At 34.5% G+C, this 22,371-nt stretch overlaps 1 protein-coding gene across 5 annotated transcripts in view; it reads left to right on the forward strand.

The window, feature by feature from the left end:
* The window catches only part of GRIK2 (glutamate ionotropic receptor kainate type subunit 2), a 781,170-nt gene that overhangs the window by 325,748 nt on the left and 433,051 nt on the right, over positions 1-22,371 (forward strand). For all 5 annotated transcript variants that reach the window (XM_004372421.2, XM_023727604.1, XM_004372423.1 and 2 more), the window contains exons 4-6: positions 9,975-10,156; positions 18,584-18,637; positions 21,817-21,990. In XM_004372421.2, the coding sequence (XP_004372478.1) occupies positions 9,975-10,156; positions 18,584-18,637; positions 21,817-21,990 (410 nt within the window). The remainder of the gene's footprint in view (positions 1-9,974; positions 10,157-18,583; positions 18,638-21,816; positions 21,991-22,371) is intronic.

Here is a 22,371-nt window from a genome sequence, read left to right on the forward strand (position 1 = left end):
CAGGTCAGAAAGTAAGGGTGTTATGTGGACTCTCAAGCTTGCAGCTAGCATCCTGGAAAGGTAGTACAAAACCAGCCTCAAATTTGTGGCCAGCAAGTCAGAAGGTTGGATATCATGTAGACTCCCCAGACTTGAGGCTGGCTTCCGCCTGTTTGGCAGTCTGAAGGATGGTGTCTTTTTAACTTGTGAGCTCTAATCTAGCTCTGGGTGTCTAGGGTCAGAGAGAGAAAGTGCCATGGGGAAGGCTGGTGATGAGGATGGAGAAGTGGAAATTTAAGGACTAGATCCATCTTCACATTTGGGGAATTGAATTTATACAGATTCTTACTGCACAGCTTAGATAGGAGGCTTTTGCAATAATCAGTTTGGGAGATTTTGATAGTTTGGTCCAGTGTGTTTAAGGCTGATAGTTTTTCAGGTATATTTTGAAGGTAGATCCAATTGGTTTGCTAATAAATTGGATGTGGGGTATGACAGAATTAGAAGAATCGATGATCATACCAAGGTTTTTGGCTTGTGTAACCATAAAGATAAGAGTTGCTATTATCTGAAGTGGGGACTACTAAAGGAGGAGCAACTTTGGAGGATGGGAAGATTAAAAGCCAGTTTTTGAATACTGTGTTTATAGTGGAGGCTACTAAATTTCAAAATAGAGATATCAAATACAAAAATGAATGTAGGAGTCTGCAGTTCAGAGAAGTAGTCTGACAAGAGTTGTATTTGGGAGTCCCTGGCATGTGGCATAGTGGTTAAGAGCTACGGCTGCTAACCAAAAGGCTGGCAGTTCAAATCCATCAGGTGCTTCTTGGAAACTCAATGAGGCAATTCTACTTTGTCCTATAGGGACACTATGAGTTGGAATTGACTCCACAACAACGGGTTTTGTTTGGTTTGGCATGTAGATTAGGGTCCCAGCAGTAAGCAGGATAATTCACTTAGATGGTTTAAATGAAGATGTTTCGATAAAGAGACTGCTCACAGGTCTGAATACAGGGTTTGAGGGCCAATTAGGGGCTGTTGAGGCACCCACCTGCCAGCAATCCTTGGGGTCCAAGTGAGAAGTAGCTATCAGAGCTCAGTAATAAAAGGGTTAATATGTGACAGGACCAGTGCTAAGTGATTCATGTGCATTTTACAGATAAGAAAGCTTGGAAAATTTAAATATGTTTGGCTATAGTCATGTTAATGAGCTGGGAATCAGCTCAAGGTCTGCCTGACTCAGACTGCCCTGCCACTACATGGTTCAGAAATTTGACATCAGAATGCAATAATTAAAATTAACCTATAGGATTTCAGCCTTTATCTGTGACTTAACTGCAATAGGCTGTTCTGGCATTGCCAGTTAATGACTTCCCTAATCAGACACTCCTGGGAGGGTTCTGTTTTGCTAAACCAGTGTTGTGAGCATTTGTGGTGAGGAATTTTCAAAGGTGAACAGGGCAGAAAGAACAAAAGTGGCTTAGCCAAATTCTCCTGGAGGGTGGGGGAAGGATAGAGGTTAATAAGACTTCCCAGGGCAATCAAAGCAGAAGAGTAAAGTGTGTGTGTGTGTGTGTGTGTGTGTGTGTGTAAAAGAGAGAGTAAACGTGTGTGTTTGCATGCACATTACATGTACATATGTGTGCGTATTATGTGTCAAGGTGAGTTTTAGCAAGAGAAAGCAGCATGGAAAAGTTAAGACTATCTGAGTAAAAGAAAGTTTTCTTCTCAGAAGAGTAAAAGGGTTTCAGTATTTGGAAGTGTATTAGAAGAGAAGAAAATACAGAGTTTTTATGAGTTGCTTTCAGACTGTAAACGTGTACACCTTTTAAATGTTTTTAGTAGGTACTATAAAGGTCAGAGTTCCTGTTTGGGCTGTACTTAATTCGAGTGCATTGTGCCTGCCTCAGGATTGAACTATGTCGACCCTGGCTTCAATAGAGAACATGGTGCCTAGAATATATGGCCTGCGCTGTATAATTTTCCATCCTGAAGCACGGAAAGAATTTACCATCAACAAAACAGTATCATGGATAAGATTTGATAATGCTAAAAAATAAGGAGTTCTTAGTACAGGGATGCCACCGTGCTTACCCTACCACCAAGGGTTGAATCCCTTAATGAACTAAGCCCCTGGACTCAAAACTGGTCTCAGAATCCTTCTCAATACAGTGCTCCAGGTAACCACTGACAATTATTTGACCCTGGCATGTGAATTGAAACTCATTTGCCACTTATTTTCCGATATATTAAGCTAAAGTGTTTTTGCGTTTTGTGAGTCTTGAATTCATTAGGTTCTATCGTTAAAAATATAGCAATTTTCAAAAAGAAAGAAGGTAATTTCTTTCTGTAGGGTTAAGATTAAAATCTGAGGATGTTTGCCAAAGATAAGGCTCTGATTTTATTTTACATAGCTTTCTTTCCTTCTTCTGATAAGGTCAAAACCTCAAGTTTCCTCTCCTTTCCTTCCTCTTCTAGACTCCAGTTTTCTTTATTCTCCACTTTCTCTGTACTTAACAAGCCCCTTTTATTCCCAAGGGGAGGAAGATTGATAAGAATTTGGAGGCAGGATTTTTTTTAATGCCAATTTACCATCCCCATCAAAACCATTTTTAGTTTTTAATGATAATTAACTTCATCTCTATTTTTACAGCATTATCACACATAACTGGTGTACTTCTACTATTTAGTTTGCTTTAAAATACTTCTGTAGCACTAATAAAAATAACTCCGTACAATGCCACATTTTGGCCTCTCATACTTTGGCCTTTTCTCAACTGAAAAAAGAGATGGTGATGAAACATTGAATGAAGACAAGTCATATTTGTTTAGCTTACTATACAATGCATTTGTGAGGAGTCTGAGCTGCACGAAGACCAGGTTAACTCAGAAGATAAATAAACCTGATGATTAAACCAGGTGGCAAAGCTCTAGTTTGTGTCGCTGCAGAAATAGATACCTGAATATGGGAGGAAACTTGGGACTCCCTTCCTGGGGCCAAGGGAGGCTAGGCCTGCTGGAGAGGTGGTATGATTTATCTCTTTGGAAGAGAGTGCCAGCTGGAATGTGCAAAAATGGCTCCTTCTGGATTCTCCTTAAAAGCGAAATTGATGGCAGCTTCTGAAAAGAGCAGCTCAGATCTCTTTCCCTGTAAGCTTAAGATAAACCTTGATTTCAGCTGCTGCTAAAAGAACTGAAAGTAGAAAGTTAAAACCAACAACAACAACAACAACAACAAAAAAAAACCTCATAGTGAAGGAATTAGAGGGGATAGAATGTTACTCATCTACCAGAATAAGGGGATAATTGCAACGTGGTGCTCTTCTTTGTTAGAATATTTTCAGGAACCCATCTGTGCAGATTGTTTCTTTTTTATTATCATTACATCAACCAATTACATTAGCGAAAAAGGGGGCATTTTAATTAAAAAAATTGTTTTAAGGAGTTATAATTCTGCTCTGTCTTTAAATAATTTAAATGGGTGCCAAATTTGTTAAAGTAAATGATATTTCTGAACATTACTGTTTGAAAATTATTTATGTTAACCCCATTTTCGACAAAGTAGCTTTTGCCCTTTATTTCTCCTAACAGATTTGTTCATTTATTTCTCCATTACAACTAAAGAATCATAGGACAGGGCCACATTTAAATCATCCCAATTATTTTGAAAGTCTTATTTTATTTTCTTAAAAAACAAACAACAGCAACAGCACAACAACCAACAACTCTATCATCTTACAAAACATGCACATTTGTTTGTGTATGATGAGCTTAATTAGGGTAATCTTTTCTGAATTTGGCCTTTTTAAAATGTGATAAATTATGAAGGAAAGACATTTGAGGGGTAGGGGTGGGAAGATCAATAGAGAACCACAGAGGGAAATATATAGCCAATACTGAAATTAAAAGACACTGCTGCTGCTTAAGCCCGTTTTCCTTTGTATAAAAATCCCATCCACATACATTAAATTATTGGTCTGCCATCTAACATCCCATGTAAAATACGTGGCTAAACATGCATTCTTTGGATGTTCTGAATGCACGGACCATTTTATAAACCCTTTCCAATTTTTATGAGGTGTTTAAATAACAGAATGCATACAGGGATGTCAGGGAAAAGGGTCTAGATGCAAATATGGATAAATATGTAGCAATATCATGGAGACAGAACAATGAAGGCTTAGTAGCCGAGACAGAGCCCTAAACACCTGGAGAGGAGGTGACGATAAGCCAGAATTTAAAAATCACGATCCTGCTTTCAGTATTCTAACAGCTCTCTAGAGATTTTCTATCTGATTGAAATGCTGAACCATTTTTATTCCAAAAATTAAACGTGAAAAGCATTATAGAAACCACTTTTGTATATATAAAAAAAAAGCCAAAGTCAAACTATATTTCATGCAGTTGGAGGCTAAATAAATACTATTATTCCAATCATATTTATTCATGAAACAGTGTTTTGTACATAGTAGACATGCATTAGATATATGTTGAATGGATGAGTGAAGACAACAATTCACTCAAATTCTCATGTAGGAGTTGGCAGCTCCTACCAGCAATAGTTTTTTTTTTTTTTTTTTTTAGCTCTTCAATATCATTCCCCAAAGAAGCTAGCAAACAGACATCTGTTACGTTAATGCCAGCAGGGATGTATATGTGTGAAGAGAATAAGTAAACATTTATTGTACCTGATGGCTCAATGGACTATCCACCAGAGCCGTTAAGAGACTTGAAAACACTTGGCAGTATTTATACTTAGGATGAACTCTACAAATACTGTTTGTGGATTTTATCCTTCAGAAAATGTCTATTTTTGAGTCAATCAAGCTTTTTCAATTCAAAACTGTTGGGCTTTTCTGTAACTATATACCTCCTTTTCCAAAGGTAACAACTTAATCTCTTAAAATGTTCTTTACAATTTTCATAATGTTAGTTTTTCTGTCTAAATCAGACTCAAAGTATCTTCCAAGAAAAAATTTAGTAACCAGCACATTTTTTTTTTAATATGACATTGTTTCAGTATACAAATATAACAACAATGATGACAGCTGCCACTTATTACGTGCATCAGTATTTGCCCACTCCTTTTTTGGTGTTTTGTATATTAACACATAAGTGGTTTTACTCTGTTACAGAGAGGGAAGAAAACAAAGCTAAGAGAGATAAAATACCTTGTGCAAAGCCACACAGATCATAGATCCCTGAACTGAGATTCAAACTCAACATGCAGGCTAATTCTACTATGACAGACTAAATCTCCCAAATTTATATTTGACTCTCACAAAATCTTGTGAAATAAGTAAGCCAAGGGTAGCTCGCTTTTCTTCATTCAGCTAAGGTTGATAATAGAGCAATCTGAACTTTATTTAAATAATTTTATGAGAATGATAGAAATTTAGAGCTAGGAAAAATTTAGAGATAATATAGATTAATAATTCTTAGGCTTTTTCTTTTTAGGACTACTTTATACTCTTAAAAAAATTAGTAAGAATCTCTGAAAGCATTTATAATATGTACTATATTTATCAATATTTAGCATATTAGCAAATAAAATAAGAACATTTTAAGTATTTTTTTATAATAACAACAATAACTCCAATATCCATTCACATAAGTAGCATATTTTTATAAAAACTACCTCTTTTTTTTCCAAAACAAAGATACTAGTGAAAAAAGTGCCATTGTTTTCCATTCATGTAATTCTCTTTACTATTTGACTCAATGAGGGAGGCAACTGGATTCTCTTATCTATTTTCTTGTTCAATCTATTATGAGATTACACGTGTCCTGTAACCTCTGGAGCACTCCACTGCACACACCTGAGACAATGAAAGTGAAAAAAGTCAAATAACCTCTAATTACTATTCTGAAAATAATATGACTCCAAGGACCCTCTTGGTAAAGTAGAGGTTTCTGTGTATCACACTTTGAGAACAGCTTATCTAGATCAGCATTAACAGATATGGAGACTGAGATGTTCTGTTAATCTGTTACTGAGCTAAAGTCTGATGAGGGGTTAGGAAGGGGTTGATACTCTCCTACAAGGGTATTAGATATGAATAGAATAGATACTAAGCAGCATCATGGAAATACATGGAGATGATTTTGAGGGAGTCTGTATCCTCACCTCTTCTCACACCTACTAATGGCACAGCAATCTACTTCTACCACCTACTGAATTTGCTCTTGCCTGGGTCAGCAATGATCTTGTTGTTACATTTAATGAACACATTTTAAAAAGTGTTTATTAATATTTTTTGTCTATTAGCAATCTTTGATATGGCTAATCACTCCTCTCATTTTAAGCACTGTATTGACATGATCCGCACACAATCTCACACTCAGTGAAATGTACCATCTCCTACTTGTCCAAGTTAGAAATGTGGGAATATTCTCTGACTCAGGCCTCTCCTTCACCATGTCATATCAATCTTTCTGAAAAATATTTTCCTGGTCCATCTAATTCTCTCTTTTCCCACTGTTTTGCCTTGAATAATTGCCTTACCTTTCATAACTGCATTATTACAACTGCCCTCTACCTCTTCTTTTGTCCAGTCTTAGCTCTTCCTATCTGTTTTTCTACTGAGAATCTGAGTGACTAGTTTTTTCAAGTTTGATTTTTTTAATTGTAAAAATATAGAGAACACAACATTTGTGAACATTTTCATGTGTACAATGCACTCAAACGAATCACATCAATCATGTTGTGCAATCATCATTAATTTCCATTGCCAAATTTTCCATCCTCATAAACACAATGGAAATTTCAAGTGGGCACTTTACAGAGCCCTTAAGATAAGTCCTCAACCCTGTAAGGTAATTTATAAGGTCTTCTTTAATAGGCCCAATATCCACCCCTCCAAATTGCACTCGTCGCTACTACTTCCTTACTTCTTAAGATTGTTTGTCCATGCTCTTTCACTTCCATGCAAGTATACAAACTGTTTCTTCTTCCATCCATCCCTTCCATTCATTCTTTTTTTGTTCTGGTGTTAACATTAACTCTTTTAGGATAATTTCCCTGAATCCACAATTCTTAGTTAAATAATCTTACTATATGGGTCCTCAACAATTTCTGCTTTCCACAACAAAGTATTATTTACTGCTAACTCTTCATTTTTAATTGCTTGCTTAATAATCTGTGTTTCCCTACGTAATTTTAGCTTTGTCTAGGCAGGAACTTTATGTATTGCATCTTTTATTGCATCCCAAATATCTAGAATCATGCCTGACTTGTAGTAAGAATTTTGCAAACACTTGTTTGATGCGTGAGCAAATAGATGGTGTCATTTTTTTTATTCTTACAGGCAATTGTACTTATGGTTTCCCAACTCAGTTTAACTTATGTAGTTGGAAATCATTCTTTAAATTATTTTATGATCCTGTAATACTAGATAATGTAATACATTTATTATCCTGTATGACTGCTATGGCAAAGTGATTCGATGAATGACTCTCATATGACACTTACCTGAAACCATGCCTGTCATCTGAAGTTAACTTCACACTTTAACGACCAGAAAAATCACCTGGGAAGATTGTTAAAATTACACATGCATGAGTCTATCCCCTGAAGATTTTGACTCACTTGTTTAGGTTGTAACCAGATCCACAGATTACTGTCATACCTCCCAACATTTGGGCACCACTGCCTTACTGCAACTATATACTGGTTTACTAATAAAAAGGAGTTAAAGAATTTTACCACCCTTTTAAAATTCATTCTAATTTTATTGCACAGCACTCCCTTGTGCAATGAAATTTTTCGACTTTCATATATCTATTTTTGGAGGATGTCATAGACTCTACTACAATTAAGCAAGTGTTATAAGTTCAAATATTTATTTTCACCCGTTGTACAGCTCAATGTTAACACCTGCATTCATTATACGTATGCTAAGCCTTCAGACTGGGTTGTATTATGTTTAATGGGTACATTTAATGTCAATCCATTATGTAGTATTTACTATAGTTAGTAAATATTTAAATTTGTATAACAAAATGGGAAAATAGTATTATACTGTGTGTTTTATGCAACTGTTATTTGTAGCATTTTAAATAACAAAATTCTAAAATTACTTAAAATGAAGTAAATTTTTTGGGATGATATTTTAAAAAGAGATGCTAAATATCTGTGTGAATTAACATATTTTTAAAATTGTGTGCCTTATTTAAGGATGAAAATATTGAAAATTAGTCATTATTAATTTTATCATTAATTATATAATATGTTACAGTGCATATGATATTGCATGCATAAAATAATTTATTATTTATTAATAAAACAATAAAAATAGTCCTAGCTCTAGATTTTATTCTCATGATCTCATGTTATTTTAAAACATAGTAGATTTTTAGTTGTAAAAAGGTATATTTTATTCCTGTTTCTAAATAGGGTTAAGTAATATATATAAAAAGAGAGAACAAGAGAGGAAAATAGTTCCAGATTAGTTATTTGCAAATATTTTGTTTTATTATTATTTGTCATACTAATATTCACGGAAGTTGTTTCCAGGAAAGACAGAAACAGAGAGTTATAAAGGTAGAAATGAGATAGAGAAAAAAAGGGTTCGATGAGTAGGATAATTAGGAGGAAGAGAAAAGAAAATTGCTGAATTTGGCCTAAGCAATAATAGAATTGGACAATTTCTTTTTATTCCCACACTCATTTAGATATTTGGTCTTTTGTATCAGTTTTCAAATGGGTTTCATTACTTGAAGATTGCATAAAAGAATAAATTCAATGATTTTTCTCTTCTATTTAAAAGCACATCACGGTTATCTGATCTATTGAAAATGTATCCATTAATTTGATATATTTTTAAAACACATGATCAGGAACTATTCCTCTAGGAGAATACTTGCTTTACTAATGTCTGCATTTATATTTATTTCTGATGTTTATGTTATACCTAGAAAATAATATGGAAGAAAGTTTGTTTAGTTTTTTAAAGTAAATAATTTTGGTTTAGGCTACATAGAGTCTATTTTATAAAGGAAAGTTATTTCACAATTGCATATGCACCAAATTGTGTGTACAGGTTATTCATTATAGCATTACTTGTAAAAGAAAAACAAGGAAGAAATAACCAGAATGTCTAACAATATGAGAGTTACATAAATTATGTTCAGTAGAAAACTCAGTGTTCATTAAGAACAAACTACAACAGTAATCACTGACTTACAAGGATCTCTAAGACACAAAATAATCATTAATGTCAAATATAAAACAAATCTATATGCGTAAATGTATACAATATGTTATGGAAGAATAATATTTCAAGACATTATCCACTGAGGAGTAGAATTGGTATATAAAGACAGACTAGTATACTTTATATCCTTTTATATATTTAAAATGTTTACAGGCAGTCCCCAGATTACGAACGAGTTCCATTCCTAAATCTGTCTGTAAGTCAAATTTGTATGTAAGTCAGAACAGTTAGGTATGGTTCATATCTAATGTCAGTCAAATGTTTGCCTTAGTAGGTAGTATATAGTGTACCTTTCTGTGCATAAAAAATACTAAAGAAGCACTTCCAGATGTGCGAAAACATCTTTAACATAATAATACAGTACTACTAATAATGTTTTAATGCCCATCACAAAGTAGCACCAGTTTGTTATTATGAACAATTGTATGTACCTCAAATTTTTAATAAAATAGTCTTTAAGGGTTTTGGTTCATTACTATGGGTTATATGTAAGTCAATGTTCATAACCCAGGGACTGTCTGTATATTAACTTATAGTCATGTCATTTTTTAAATCATTTGAAAAATATGTTCAAGAATATCAGAAAGTATCATTTTAACAAAGATTTTAAATATTTTAACAAAGATCTGTAGTTCTTAACTGGAATTTCAATGGTTGTACCATGAAATGTACATGTATGTTGTCAAGAAATCATGCACTTTAATAAATATGTTCTGTGATTGTATGGCTGTCTCTGTTTTTTTTCTCTAACAATTACTTCTTTTTCCATTTTCTTTAAAGGCCTCATTCGTTTGCAAGAGCTCATCAAAGCTCCATCAAGATATAATCTTCGACTCAAAATCCGTCAATTGCCTGCTGATACAAAGGATGCAAAACCCTTACTAAAAGAGATGAAAAGAGGCAAGGAATTCCATGTAATCTTTGACTGTAGCCATGAAATGGCAGCAGGCATTTTGAAACAGGTAATCATTAAATTACTTAAATTCTCAGTGTATTTATCATATTTGTGTGGTCTCATTTTTCTATCAATGTGCTATTGTCATATAGTACATTAAAAAAGAAAATCAGAGATGTCACCTTGATGTAATTTTATAATTGACGATTGCTTTCATTTAATTGTTTTAAAAGTAAATTAGTATAAATATTGATGATTTTCAAAACAGATTGTGTGAATTTTGAGGTTATTTTCACATAGCTACTTAGCTACAATACTGTTTGTTAATGTGAATATGTTTTAATGTTTCTGTTTTGTACTGAAATGAAGGAAGAATCTCAGAGTCAACAGCTGAGCAGCTCAACCATTAACAGTCAACCACTAGGAAAAAAAAGTAAAAAAAAACAAAATTCTATTTACCTGCCATCTACTATGAGATACCTTATATATTTGATCTTATGTCATCAGTGTGTGTCTCGGTAAGCTTATGTAACTTGATCAAGGAAATAGCAGGAATGGGATTAATTCATATTCCACCTAGTGTTATTAACACATATTCATTCCACATAAAGCACGGCCCACTTAAAAAAAAAAAGGTCATTCTAAATCAGTCATACAAAGCAATTCATAGCGGTAAAATCCCTTGATGATACTTAAGCCATTTTCAGACCTAACAACAACCTTAGACAACCTTAGATAACCCATATTTTACAAAAAAGGAAACTGAAGCTGAGAGTTAAATGGCTAGTACAAGACCATTCACTTACTGTATGGTGGAGTTTGGATGCAATTGAACTCAAGTCTTTGGATTTTATTTTCCAAGCTGTTTTATGTACACTGAGCTGAGAACCTCTCACGTATAAGATAATATATCACTACTGGACAGCGATGCATATTCAGATGTCAAATTATATTCCATGAAATATAACTGTCAACATAAATGCCTGCTATAAACATGGTTTATTAAGCAGATGTTTGTCCAGTCTTCTGATATGAATGTTGGTTTCACTATAGTAAAATATTTAATTGGATTTTGAAAATTGTTCAAGTGTAATATTTGAGTGATGAAGTATTAGAGATTTTTTCTTTTTGGTAAATAAATAAAATGAATATTTTTCATATAATACTAGAACAGTTCTTGACCACAGTTAGAATACACAAACTTAGAAAGGCTGCCTTTTATTTGTGTCTTGAGTGAGTAGCACTCTACTATTTCAGTGATAGAGCTTTGGTTTGCTTTCTCTAGGATTCCAAACAGTATGTAAATAATCAGTGGTCTTTACTCTTAAGTCTCTAATTCTAATTATTTTGCTCTCTGGAAGGTGAGAGTATCCATTAGCTTTAATAGAATTTTCATTTTGCCTTCTACTGAATTTATCTATTAATTTATACTTGTTTTCTTTTGTGTACACTGCTCTGTTTGCAAAAGGAAAACAAAAGATAATATTTAAAACATATACAATAGACAAGATTTCCAAAAGTTTAATAAGATTAATAGATTAAAATGAGAACAATGGTAGGATTAGAACATAAAAGTTAAGATGAAGTCAGAAGTGACATTATTACATAAAATGCATGCTCTGAGGTCCTATAATACAGGGTAGAGGTTGACCACATATATGGCATTTTGTGTTTTTTGATTTTTAACTCACCTAGTCCCAGAGAACATTTGTCTAGAAAATGAGAACAATGGTAGGATTAGAATATAAAAGTTAAGATGAAGTCAGAAGTGACATTACTACATAAAATGCATGCTCTGTGGTGCTGTAATACTGGCTAGAAGTTGACCACATATATGGCATTTTTTGTTTTTTGCTTTTTAACTCACCTAGTCCCAGAGAACATTTGTCTAGACACTAATTCAAGAAGAAAGAAACAGCTTTCTTCTAGTAAATGCATCAATATCTCAAATAGGGCTCTGTTTTATGGTTCATGATATTTTTATGAATTTTTTATTTCCTCAATATTGTCTAACATTGGAACGCCAAGGAGATGGTATAGAAGAGGGAAGAGCAGGCATAGATGAGCTTTTGGCAAGTCTGGATTAATTCAACAGCAAATATTAGAAGTGTCTGGAAAAAGTGATGAATTTAATTGAGGTAGCCTCATATACTTATTTATTTAAATTAACAGAGCTTTTGTTAACTATTGAGCAGTAGTGAATTTGAGGTTGCCCTGCCTGGAAAATACCTATACCTATATCTATATTCCTGGTAGGCACAGAGGCAGAACACATTTTAAAAGTGAGTGAAATTTGTGGCTGGCTAGATTTCCTCTGAGGCAAGTTGAATGCACTGATTGACTTATGTATAACACAACCTCTACCCAGATTTGTCAAAGAGAATCCCCGAGGTCAGGGCCAACTTCCTCTACAGTCAAACTTCACAAGACCATTTTAACACAAAGAATAATGGTAATCAAGAACTTGAAAGTCTAGATCAGAGAGAGTAAAATAAAAATTTTTGCCTGAAAAAATGTAAAAGTAGTTGCAAATAAACTCCTAGAAGAGCAAAAAGTCAAATAAAATTAAAATTTAAGTAATGTGTGTAAAGCACACCTCCTAAAAAAAGTGTTAACCTTGAGCAATATAATTTCTGGATGTGGTTTGATGGATAAACTGGTTGTAAAGTATACACCTAAATAACTGCATGCATTAACATGTCTACAGCATTAACACTACACTAGTTGTATTTTTGGGATTTCTAATATAATTTTTATTTTCGAAAAATTAATCTGAAGTATTTCTTTTTAGGAGGGATGATATATCACAACCTCTTTTCTGTTAAGGCCAGTCCTATATTATTTGCACATAAGAGGAAAGTAGTTTTATTATCTTTAATGTGGTTTGAGCCAATCATACAGCTTATTCAAATATAGTAACAAGACATAAATGCTATAATTAAAAGAAGAAGATCTAGAACAAGTTCTTTTTTATCCCACTGGAAATTATTAGCCAATCTTTCAGGAGTATTCCTGTTATCCCTTTTTGTTAGTAAAATTACTGTGTAGGTGCTCAGTCAGAAAAGGCTACCTACTTCTATTGCATTTTTAAATTATAGCCTATAACTGATTCTTGTATTCAGAATCAAAAGCTGAGGAAATGTTAATGAAATCCACAAATGGTCTGCAGTTATTCCTTGCAGATTTATTCTCAAATGAGAAACTTGTGGCCAGTGTGGAAAACTTACGTCAGAAGCAACCCTTCTCCCACCGTCTTGCTTCTTCCTCCACCTCCAACTCATGCCTTCATGCACTGGCCTGAGAAGACTAGGTTTTCAAATTATCAAGGTGGAAACTGGAAACGATTTTAGAATACAGAGATTTGAAAGTGGGTCTCCATGTTTGGGAATATAAAATATGCTATTTGGTAAAATGGCACAGATTATGCTCCATATACAAACTCTAAGGGTTAGAGACTGGAGTCCACATTTACTCACATTCTCACTTTGGGCAATTTAATCATCTATTTTTGAAGGCAACTGTCATGCTTTGAATTGTGTCCCCTCAAAATATCTGTCAACTTGGCTGGGTCATGATTCCCAGCATTGTATGGTTGTGTACCATTTTGTAATCTGATGTGATTTCCTTCTGTGTTGTAAACTCAATCACTATGATGTAATAAGATGGCTTAGTGGCAGTTATACTGATGAGGTATACAAGACTGGATAGTGTCTTAAGCCAATCTCTTCTGAGCTATAAAAGAGAGAAGCGAGCAGAAACACTTGGGAACTTCACACCACCAAGAAAGCAATGCCGGGAGCAAAGTGCAACCTTTAGACCTGAGGTTCCTGTGCAGAGAAGCTCCCAGACCAAGGGAAGATTCACTACACGGGCCTTCCTCCAGAGCCGACAGAGAAAGTGTTCCTTTGGAGCTGACTCCCTGAATTTGGGGCTTGTAGCTTACTGGACTGTGAGAGAATAAACTTCTCTTTGTTAAAGCTATCCGCTTGTGGTATTTCTGTTATAGCAGCACTAGATGACTAAGACAGCAACTAACAACAACAGTTTCCTCCCCTGTAAAATGAGCATAATAATAGGACCTACCTCATAGAGTTTTTGTGAGGCTAAAATGGATTAAAATATGCAATGTGTTTAGAATAATACTTAGCATGTTGTAGACATTACATAAGTGTTACTTATAATTATACATCTACATCACTATCTCTTTCAGTATCTTTATGTCAGTTTCTGTACCTATTGAGTTGATAAAGTGCAAAATATTGACAAGGATAATTCTGAGCTATCATTGAGTTGTTCTGGAGATGGGAAACTTTCTACACATATCCATAAGGAACAGTGCCTTCTACAAAGATGATATTGTAAATTTTTATTTAATAACAGAAATTTACTTTTATTTTGCCTGAGAAACAAACTTCATTGGCTTATATTATTTTTATATATTCAAGAAATATTATTTGGTAGGTGAGAAGGCTGGGGGGATAGGGAAGCTACATTAAGGGAAACAACAACCAAAATGGAAATAATGAGAATGTGGATATATTGTGAAGAACGTAACAAATGTCACTGAACAATACGTATAGAAATGGTTAAACGAGAACCTAATTTTCTGTGTAAATGTTCACTAAAAACACAAAATATTAAAAAAAAAAAAGAAATATTTTTTGGAGATTTGGTTTCTAAGTTTTCTTCCTCTGAACGATTCCTTGATACCACCTTCCATTAACTGATGTTTCTCCCTTCTTTTATACACTTTGTATGTTCTAAACTTTTTCACAAGTATCTATCCCTTTTTAACAGCCTATGTTGTAAAACAATACCTTTTATTCTGCCTAATTGGCTAATACCAATCAATATTTGAGCATGATGCTTTTCTATACATAGAATACACAAGGTTCTGCTGGGGCAGCTACTTAGTAAATGAGTTTGTTAGTGGTTTTTGAAAGTGTATTAGATGCATCTAAGAGTACTTGTTTCCAGCTAAGAGTTCTTCATTCAGTTAAAAATTGCACCACTTTTTAATTATCATCACCAACTACTGTTTGTTGATAAACAACTATTTCAAAAGCAGTCTCTGTTGGCAGAGGGGAAAATGACAGGGACACTACCTATAACTAATCCAAAAGTCTTTGTTTAAAGATTGATAGTCTTATTGAAACATGATGATTGAAATGTGCAATAAAACATAGTAATTTGCAACTGTCTATTAATAAAAACAAAAAACATTCCATTAATTATCTGTACTTTTTAAATAACAGTCTTAATTTACATTTGCATAATTAATGCTAAGGAAATGTCTCTAAAGTGCTCAAAACTATGACTGTTGGCATAGTACTTTGCAGCACTTTTTTCCTAATTCATTAATATTGTTTATCAGAACAAAATGGTGTTCCTCATTATGGTATTTGTAACAGAGACAGCCACCACTCGTTTGTTTGTTGTACTGTGGTGGCTTGCATGTTGCTGTGATGGTGGAAGCTGTACCACTGGTATTTCAAATACCAGCAAAACCACTCATGGTGCACAGATTTCAGCGGATCTTCCAAACTAAGACAGACTGGGAAGAATGACCTAGTGATCTGCTTCTGAAATAATTGGCCAGTGAAAACCTTGTGGATAGCAGCAGAACATTGTCAGATATAGTGCCAGGAGATGAGCCCCTCAGGATGGAAGGAACTCAAAATATCACTGGGGAAGAGCTGCCTACTCAAAGTAGAGTCAACCTTAAAGACATGGATAAAGTAAAGCTTTCAGGATTGTTATTTGCTGATGTAGCATGACATAAAATGAGAAGAAACAGCTGCAAGCATCCATTAGTAACTGTTTTAGTTATCTAGTGCTGCTTTAACAGAAAAGTCACAAGCAGATGACTTCAACATCAGAAATTTATTCTCTCACAGTTTTGGAGGGTAGAAGTCTGAATTCATTGCGCCAGCTCTAGGGAAGGCTTTCTTTCTCTGTTGGTTCTGGGGGAAGGTCCTAGGCATCAAGCTTCCTCTGGTCTAGGAGCTTCTCAGTTCAGGGACCCTGGGTTCAAAGGACACGCTCTGCTCCTGGCTCTTCTTTCTCAGTGATATGAGGTCTCTCTCCTCTCTGCTCGATTCTCTCTTTTATATCTCTAAAGAGATTGACTCAAGATATAACCTAATCCTGTAGATTTTGTCCTGCCTCATTAACATAACTACTTTTAATCCTGCCTCATTAACATCATTGAGATTAGGATTTACCACACATAGGATAATTACATCAGATTACAAAATAGTGGACAACCACACAACACTATTAATCATGGCGTAGCCAAATTGATAACATTTTGGGGGGACAGAATTCAATCCATAACAGTAATCAGAACATGGAATGTACAAAGTATGAATCAAGGAAAATTGGAAGTCATAAAAATTGAAATGGAACACATAAAGATGGATATCCTAGGCAATAGTGAGCTGAAATGGACTGGTATTGGCAATTTTGAATTAAACAATCATATGGTCTACTATGTATGGAATGACAAGTTGAAGGGGAATAGCATCACATTCATCATCAAAAAGAACATTTCAAGAGCTATCCTGAAGTACAGCGCTGTCAGTAATAGCATAATATCCATACACCTGCAAGGAAGACCAGTTAATAGACCATTATTCAGATTTACACACCAATCATAAATGTCGAGGATGATGAAATTGAACATTATTGCCCACTTTGGCAGGCTGAAATTGATCAAAGATGCAATCAAGATGCATTGATAATTAGTGGTGATTGGAATGTGAAAGTTGGAAACAAAGAAGAAGGATTGGTAGTTGGAAAATATGGCCTTGGTGATAGAAATAATGCAGAAGATCGCATGATAGAATTTTGCAAGACCAATGACTTCTTCATTGTAAATACCTTTTTTCAACAACATAAATGGGGACAATACACATGGACCTCACCAAATGGAATACACAGGAATCAAATCAACTATGTGGAAAGAGAGGATGGAGAAGTTCAGTATCATCAGTCAGAACAAGGCCAAGGACTGACTGCAGAACAGACCATCAATTGCTCATATGCACATTCAAGTTGAAGCAGAAGAAAATTAAAACAAGTCCACAAAAGCCTAAGTATGACCTTGAGTATATCACACCTGAATTTAGAGACCATCTCAAGAATAGATTTGACGCATTGAACACTACTGACCAAAAACCAGACGAGTTGTGGGATGACATCAAGGACATAATACATGAAAACACAAAATGGTATTAAAAAGACAGAAATGAAAGAAAAGACCTAAATGGATGTCAGAAGAGGCTCTGAAACTTGCTCTTGAATGTCGAGTAGCTAAAGTGAAAGGAAGAAATGATAAAGTAAAAGAGCTGAACAGAAGATTTCAAAGAGCAGCTAGAGAAGACAAAGTAAAGTATTATAATGCAAAGTGCAAAGATCTGGAGTTAGAAAACTAAAAGGGAAGAACACTTTCAGCATTTCTCAAGCTGAAGGAACTGAATTAAAAATTCAAGCCTTGAGTTGCAATATTGAATGATTCTATGTACAAAATATAGAATGACTCAAGGAGCTTCAAAAAAAGATAGAGGGAATACATAGAGTCACTATACCCAAAAGAATTGGTCGGCATTTACCTATTTCTGGAGGTAGCATATGATCAAGAACCAATGGTACTGAAGGAAAAAGTCCAAGCTGAACTGAAGGTATTGGCAAAAAACAAGGAACCAGGAATTGATGGAATACCAATAGAAGACCGAAGAAGAACTGATGCCTTTGAATTACGGTGTCGGCAAAGAATATTGAATATGCTGTGGACTGCCAGAAGAATGAACAAATCTGTCTTGGAAGAAGTACAGCCAAAATGCTCCTTAGAAGCGAGGATAGTGAGACTTCATCTCCCTTACTTTGGACATGGTATCAGGAGGAAGCAGCTCCTGGAGAAGAACATCATGCTTGGTAAAGTAGAGGGTCAGTGAAAAAGAGGGAGACCCTCAATGACATGGATTGACACAGTGGCTGCAATAATGGGCTCAGACATAGCAAGGATTGTAAGGACAGCACAGAACTAGGCAGCGTTTCCTTCTGTGTGCGCAGGGTCACTATGAGTTGGACGGACTTGAAGCCACCAAATAACAACAGCAAGTGGAGACATTACAAATATATAAGGAACTGAGAAGTACTAATTTCAAGTTTTTTGTCAAATTTAGTGCCTTCTTTTGTATGTAAGGGTATAAGCTTTACAATTGCAAACATTCAACTAATAGCTTTTCTATCAAGACTATTCGTTCAGAGACTCATTCAGTAATCACTACTCTTCTGTTAACCACAGAGAAAAGGCTTAGTTTGACCCAGTTTTAATGTTACGTGAATATTATAGGCTGAATCTCCATTGCTTTTCAATTATTTTGTTCTCACTTGTTTTATTGATATAAGGTATTTTATACAATGTGTACCTTCAACAATATTTTTAATTTTTATTTAATTAATTAATTTATGTATTTTCTGTACTTCTTAGGCATTAGCTATGGGAATGATGACAGAATACTATCACTATATCTTTACTACTCTGGTAAGTAATTTATTAAAAGATAAAGTTAATGTTCTCAATTGTATTATTATGACCTTTTGATCATAATAGGGGATTTTGAGCAAGAAAAAGTAGTACCTTTGTAGCTATATTTTATTTTATTTTGATAAAACCCAGAAAGAATTATCATTAATAAGAATTAATAACTCTTGGTGGTAAGCTGACGATTTTGAAATAATATTGTTTAAGATATCAATTAAAAATGTTATATGTCTGACTCTTATATAGCTTTAGAGGTCCTTCAAAACACAGTGGTAGATTTTAAAATTAGTTCTAAGAAATCAATGCTTTAAAAAATTACAAATTCTTTTGTTGTTATCTCAGCTTTATTCACCTTACGAAAATCAGATTTATTGAAGCTAACCTTTAAGTACAATAAATTTTTTTTCCTATTTTTGCCTATATCTAGTTAGATTTTTACAAAAAGTCAATGTGCTTTTATTTGTCATTAACAAATTGAATGTTACCTTTATCTTTTGTCTTCACATATCCACCAAACAATTTTTCCTCAATATGCCCCAAAAGTCCACTTTACCCTTTCACCAAGCCTACTTACTCTTAACTCTATTTCTTTGGCAATACATTATCTTTGTTTTCCTTCATGTATGAGACAATTCTCTGTCACACTAATTCTAACCTGGCCATCTCCCAAAATATGAGAATATTTCCAAATTTAGGCCTCCATCCTATTTTCTTTCTCTTTAATTATTTTTGAATATCATATGTTGGGAACTTCAATTATTGCTTTTGTTCAAATGAGATCTAAGTATCCGTCTGTATATTCCTGAATTATATATTACTACTTAGCTGAAATTTCTAATTCCTGTGAGATTAAGATAATTTCAATATATCTTATCTATCTAAATATATCTTATTATTGTTGTTGTTAAATGCTGTCGAGTCGGTTGCGACTCATAGCGACTGTATATAAAACAGAATGAAACACTGCCCAGTCTTGTGCCATCCTCAAAATCCTTGCTGTGTTTGAGCCCATTATTGCAGCCACCGTGTCAATCCATCTAGTTGAAGGTGTTCGTCTTTTTGCTGACCCTCTACTTTATCCAGCATGATATCCTTCTCCAGGGACTGTTCCCTCTTGATAACATGTCCAAAGTATTTAAGATGAAGTCTTGCCATCCTCGCTTCTAAGGAGCATTCTGACTATATCTCTTCCCAGACAGATTTGTTTGTTCTTCTGGCAGTCCATGGTATATTTAATATTCTTTGCCAACATCATAATTCATATACATCAATTCTTCTTAATGTATTCAAAACATATATTATCATCTAAATTGACCCCTCTTCTGATTTCCTTCAAAACTTTCATTGTCTCTGACTCTTTCTTTATCATCAACAAAATTCTATTGATTTTTCCTTCATATCATCTGTAGGATCCATCTTCTCCATTAGCACAATTACCAATCTAACTAATGTTCTCTTTCTGTTAACTCAAATGTCTTCCCATTTGTGTCCTTGCTTCTAGGAGTCTTGAAAACCCCTGCCAAATAAATTACTCAAATTTAGTTGATTAGCAATAACTTCCCGTGATAGCAACTCTTTTCCTCCGGTGGAGATGCTTCATGCAGAAGGTTTTAATTTATTGGTAAACATGAGACTGACTCTGCTGTATCTCTACATCTCTTCCTCTTGGGTGACTCTTTGTAGCCTCTAAGAAATTTAGTGATTGACAGACAGGTAGAAAGGGAGTGGGAGCCTTCACTCATCAGCAAATTATATTTCAATGCTGTTGTTATTCACCTCCACCACAATCATAAGATTTGGAGAAAATCACAAGTATTTCTCAATAAGGAAAAAGAATGAGTATTCTAGTTTAGAATACAACATTTGAACTCATTAGGCTGCAGTTGTATGCCTTTTGAAGTTTGGTTTTAATTTAACATTCCCATTTTCTTCTACTGTTCTCCTTCATTAATTCTGTTTTACAGCCAAACAGATCTAGCTCAGTCTGCTGAATCGGTTTATGTTTTCTAATTTATGTGTCTTTTACTCACACTTAGAATGCCCTGCTTTTTTCCTGTCAAAAGTGTTGCCATTCAGTAATGGCAGCTCAGATCCCATCTGCTCTGTGAAGTTGTTCCTGACCATCATAAATTGAAAATGATCTTTCTTGCTTTTGACTCCTATTTTGTTCATTACTTCTTCTCTTTACTGCTTAGCCTATACTGCCATACATTATATCCCTTGAATATGTCATATCTTCTTGGTTAAATTGTAAACATTGAAAAATAAAAAAACCTTAAACTTCCCTGTATTTTTTCATAGCACAGAGCATGGCTCAGACCAATGCCAGCTGCTTGCCACTGAATTTTATTCCTGTTATGTGGACTAGTGTTAGATGAATGAGTCATGGCCCAGCTGTGACCAGGATCAACAGCATTAACCTTGCCCTGGTTCTCAATGTTGTTCGTAAGATCTGAGGATTAGCTAATGCTAGCTTGAAAGAGGGCAACAATTCCAGATACTGCCTCTTCTCGTGGTGATATCCCACCCCCCTGGCAAATTTGGTCTCTTATCTTCTGGGAAAACTGAAGAGAAAAACCTGAGATTCACTGTATACAGACTGGAAAGGACACCAGAAATCTTAAGTGTTCATTTTGGAGAAGTTGTTGAGTAGGATATAAGACAGAGAACCTACAAGTTGTCTGCAACCAAAAAGACTTTTTTTTTCCTCTCAGATTCATTATACGCTTCTTTAATTAGAAGTCATATTTCATAACTTTCTTATTTAAATACACACACACAAACACCCCACAACAAAACAAAACAAAAACAGCAATAGCTAGGCAACGTATCAGGGCATTAAAAAAAAAAAAAAACACAATAGTTCAAAGATAAATGTGTAAACTTGAAGAGAAAACTATTCTCAGTACAGTGAAGGCGTCAGCTATAGAAGAGCCTGTTATTCCCTTGGTGGAATAAGAATACTTTATATACATAAATATTTATGCACAGAGCATATATTTGCTTTGGCAAAGCAAGAGGAGAGTCTATGTGAGTTCTGGTGATTTGTGATGTTTAACATCACTTGAGGCACAATGGTGTTAACTATTTCAAGGGAAACAAGAATAAGTGATTATTTCAATAATGCATGCCTATGAATATACTCTGTTGATAATAACACAGAGAAATTTGTCTTTCAGGACCTTTTTGCTCTTGATGTTGAGCCCTACCGATACAGTGGTGTTAACATGACAGGGTTCAGAATATTAAATACAGAAAATACTCAAGTTTCCTCCGTCATCGAAAAGTGGTCTATGGAACGGCTGCAAGCACCTCCGAAACCCGATTCAGGTTTGCTGGATGGATTTATGACGGTATGAATACCCACTTAAAGTTCAGTTTGTATGTTTCTAAATAGTAATGCATAAATGATTAAGTCCTCAGGATCTAAACTTTAATTGTTTGACCTTAAAGGCATGATATCGGAGCTATTACTGTACACAGTTCTATAACAGATATTTAGATCAATTTTGTATGGCAAATTTGTATGGCACTTTCATCCAAGTATCTCAAAAGACTTTACAACTGTTGTTGGAATAGTACAATGTATGGATTTTTCTAACACTAATTAGTGCCATATATAGCACAAATTAGAGACTAAAGATATTAATCTGCTAGTTATCCTTGTGATCTTAACTATCAGTATGTAAGTGCTCTTTATTATGTTGGTTTCTGACAACTGATACCATATAAAT

This window comes from Trichechus manatus, unplaced genomic scaffold (assembly GCF_000243295.1).
Source record: "Trichechus manatus latirostris isolate Lorelei unplaced genomic scaffold, TriManLat1.0 scaffold00017, whole genome shotgun sequence".
NCBI lineage: Eukaryota > Metazoa > Chordata > Mammalia > Sirenia > Trichechidae > Trichechus > Trichechus manatus.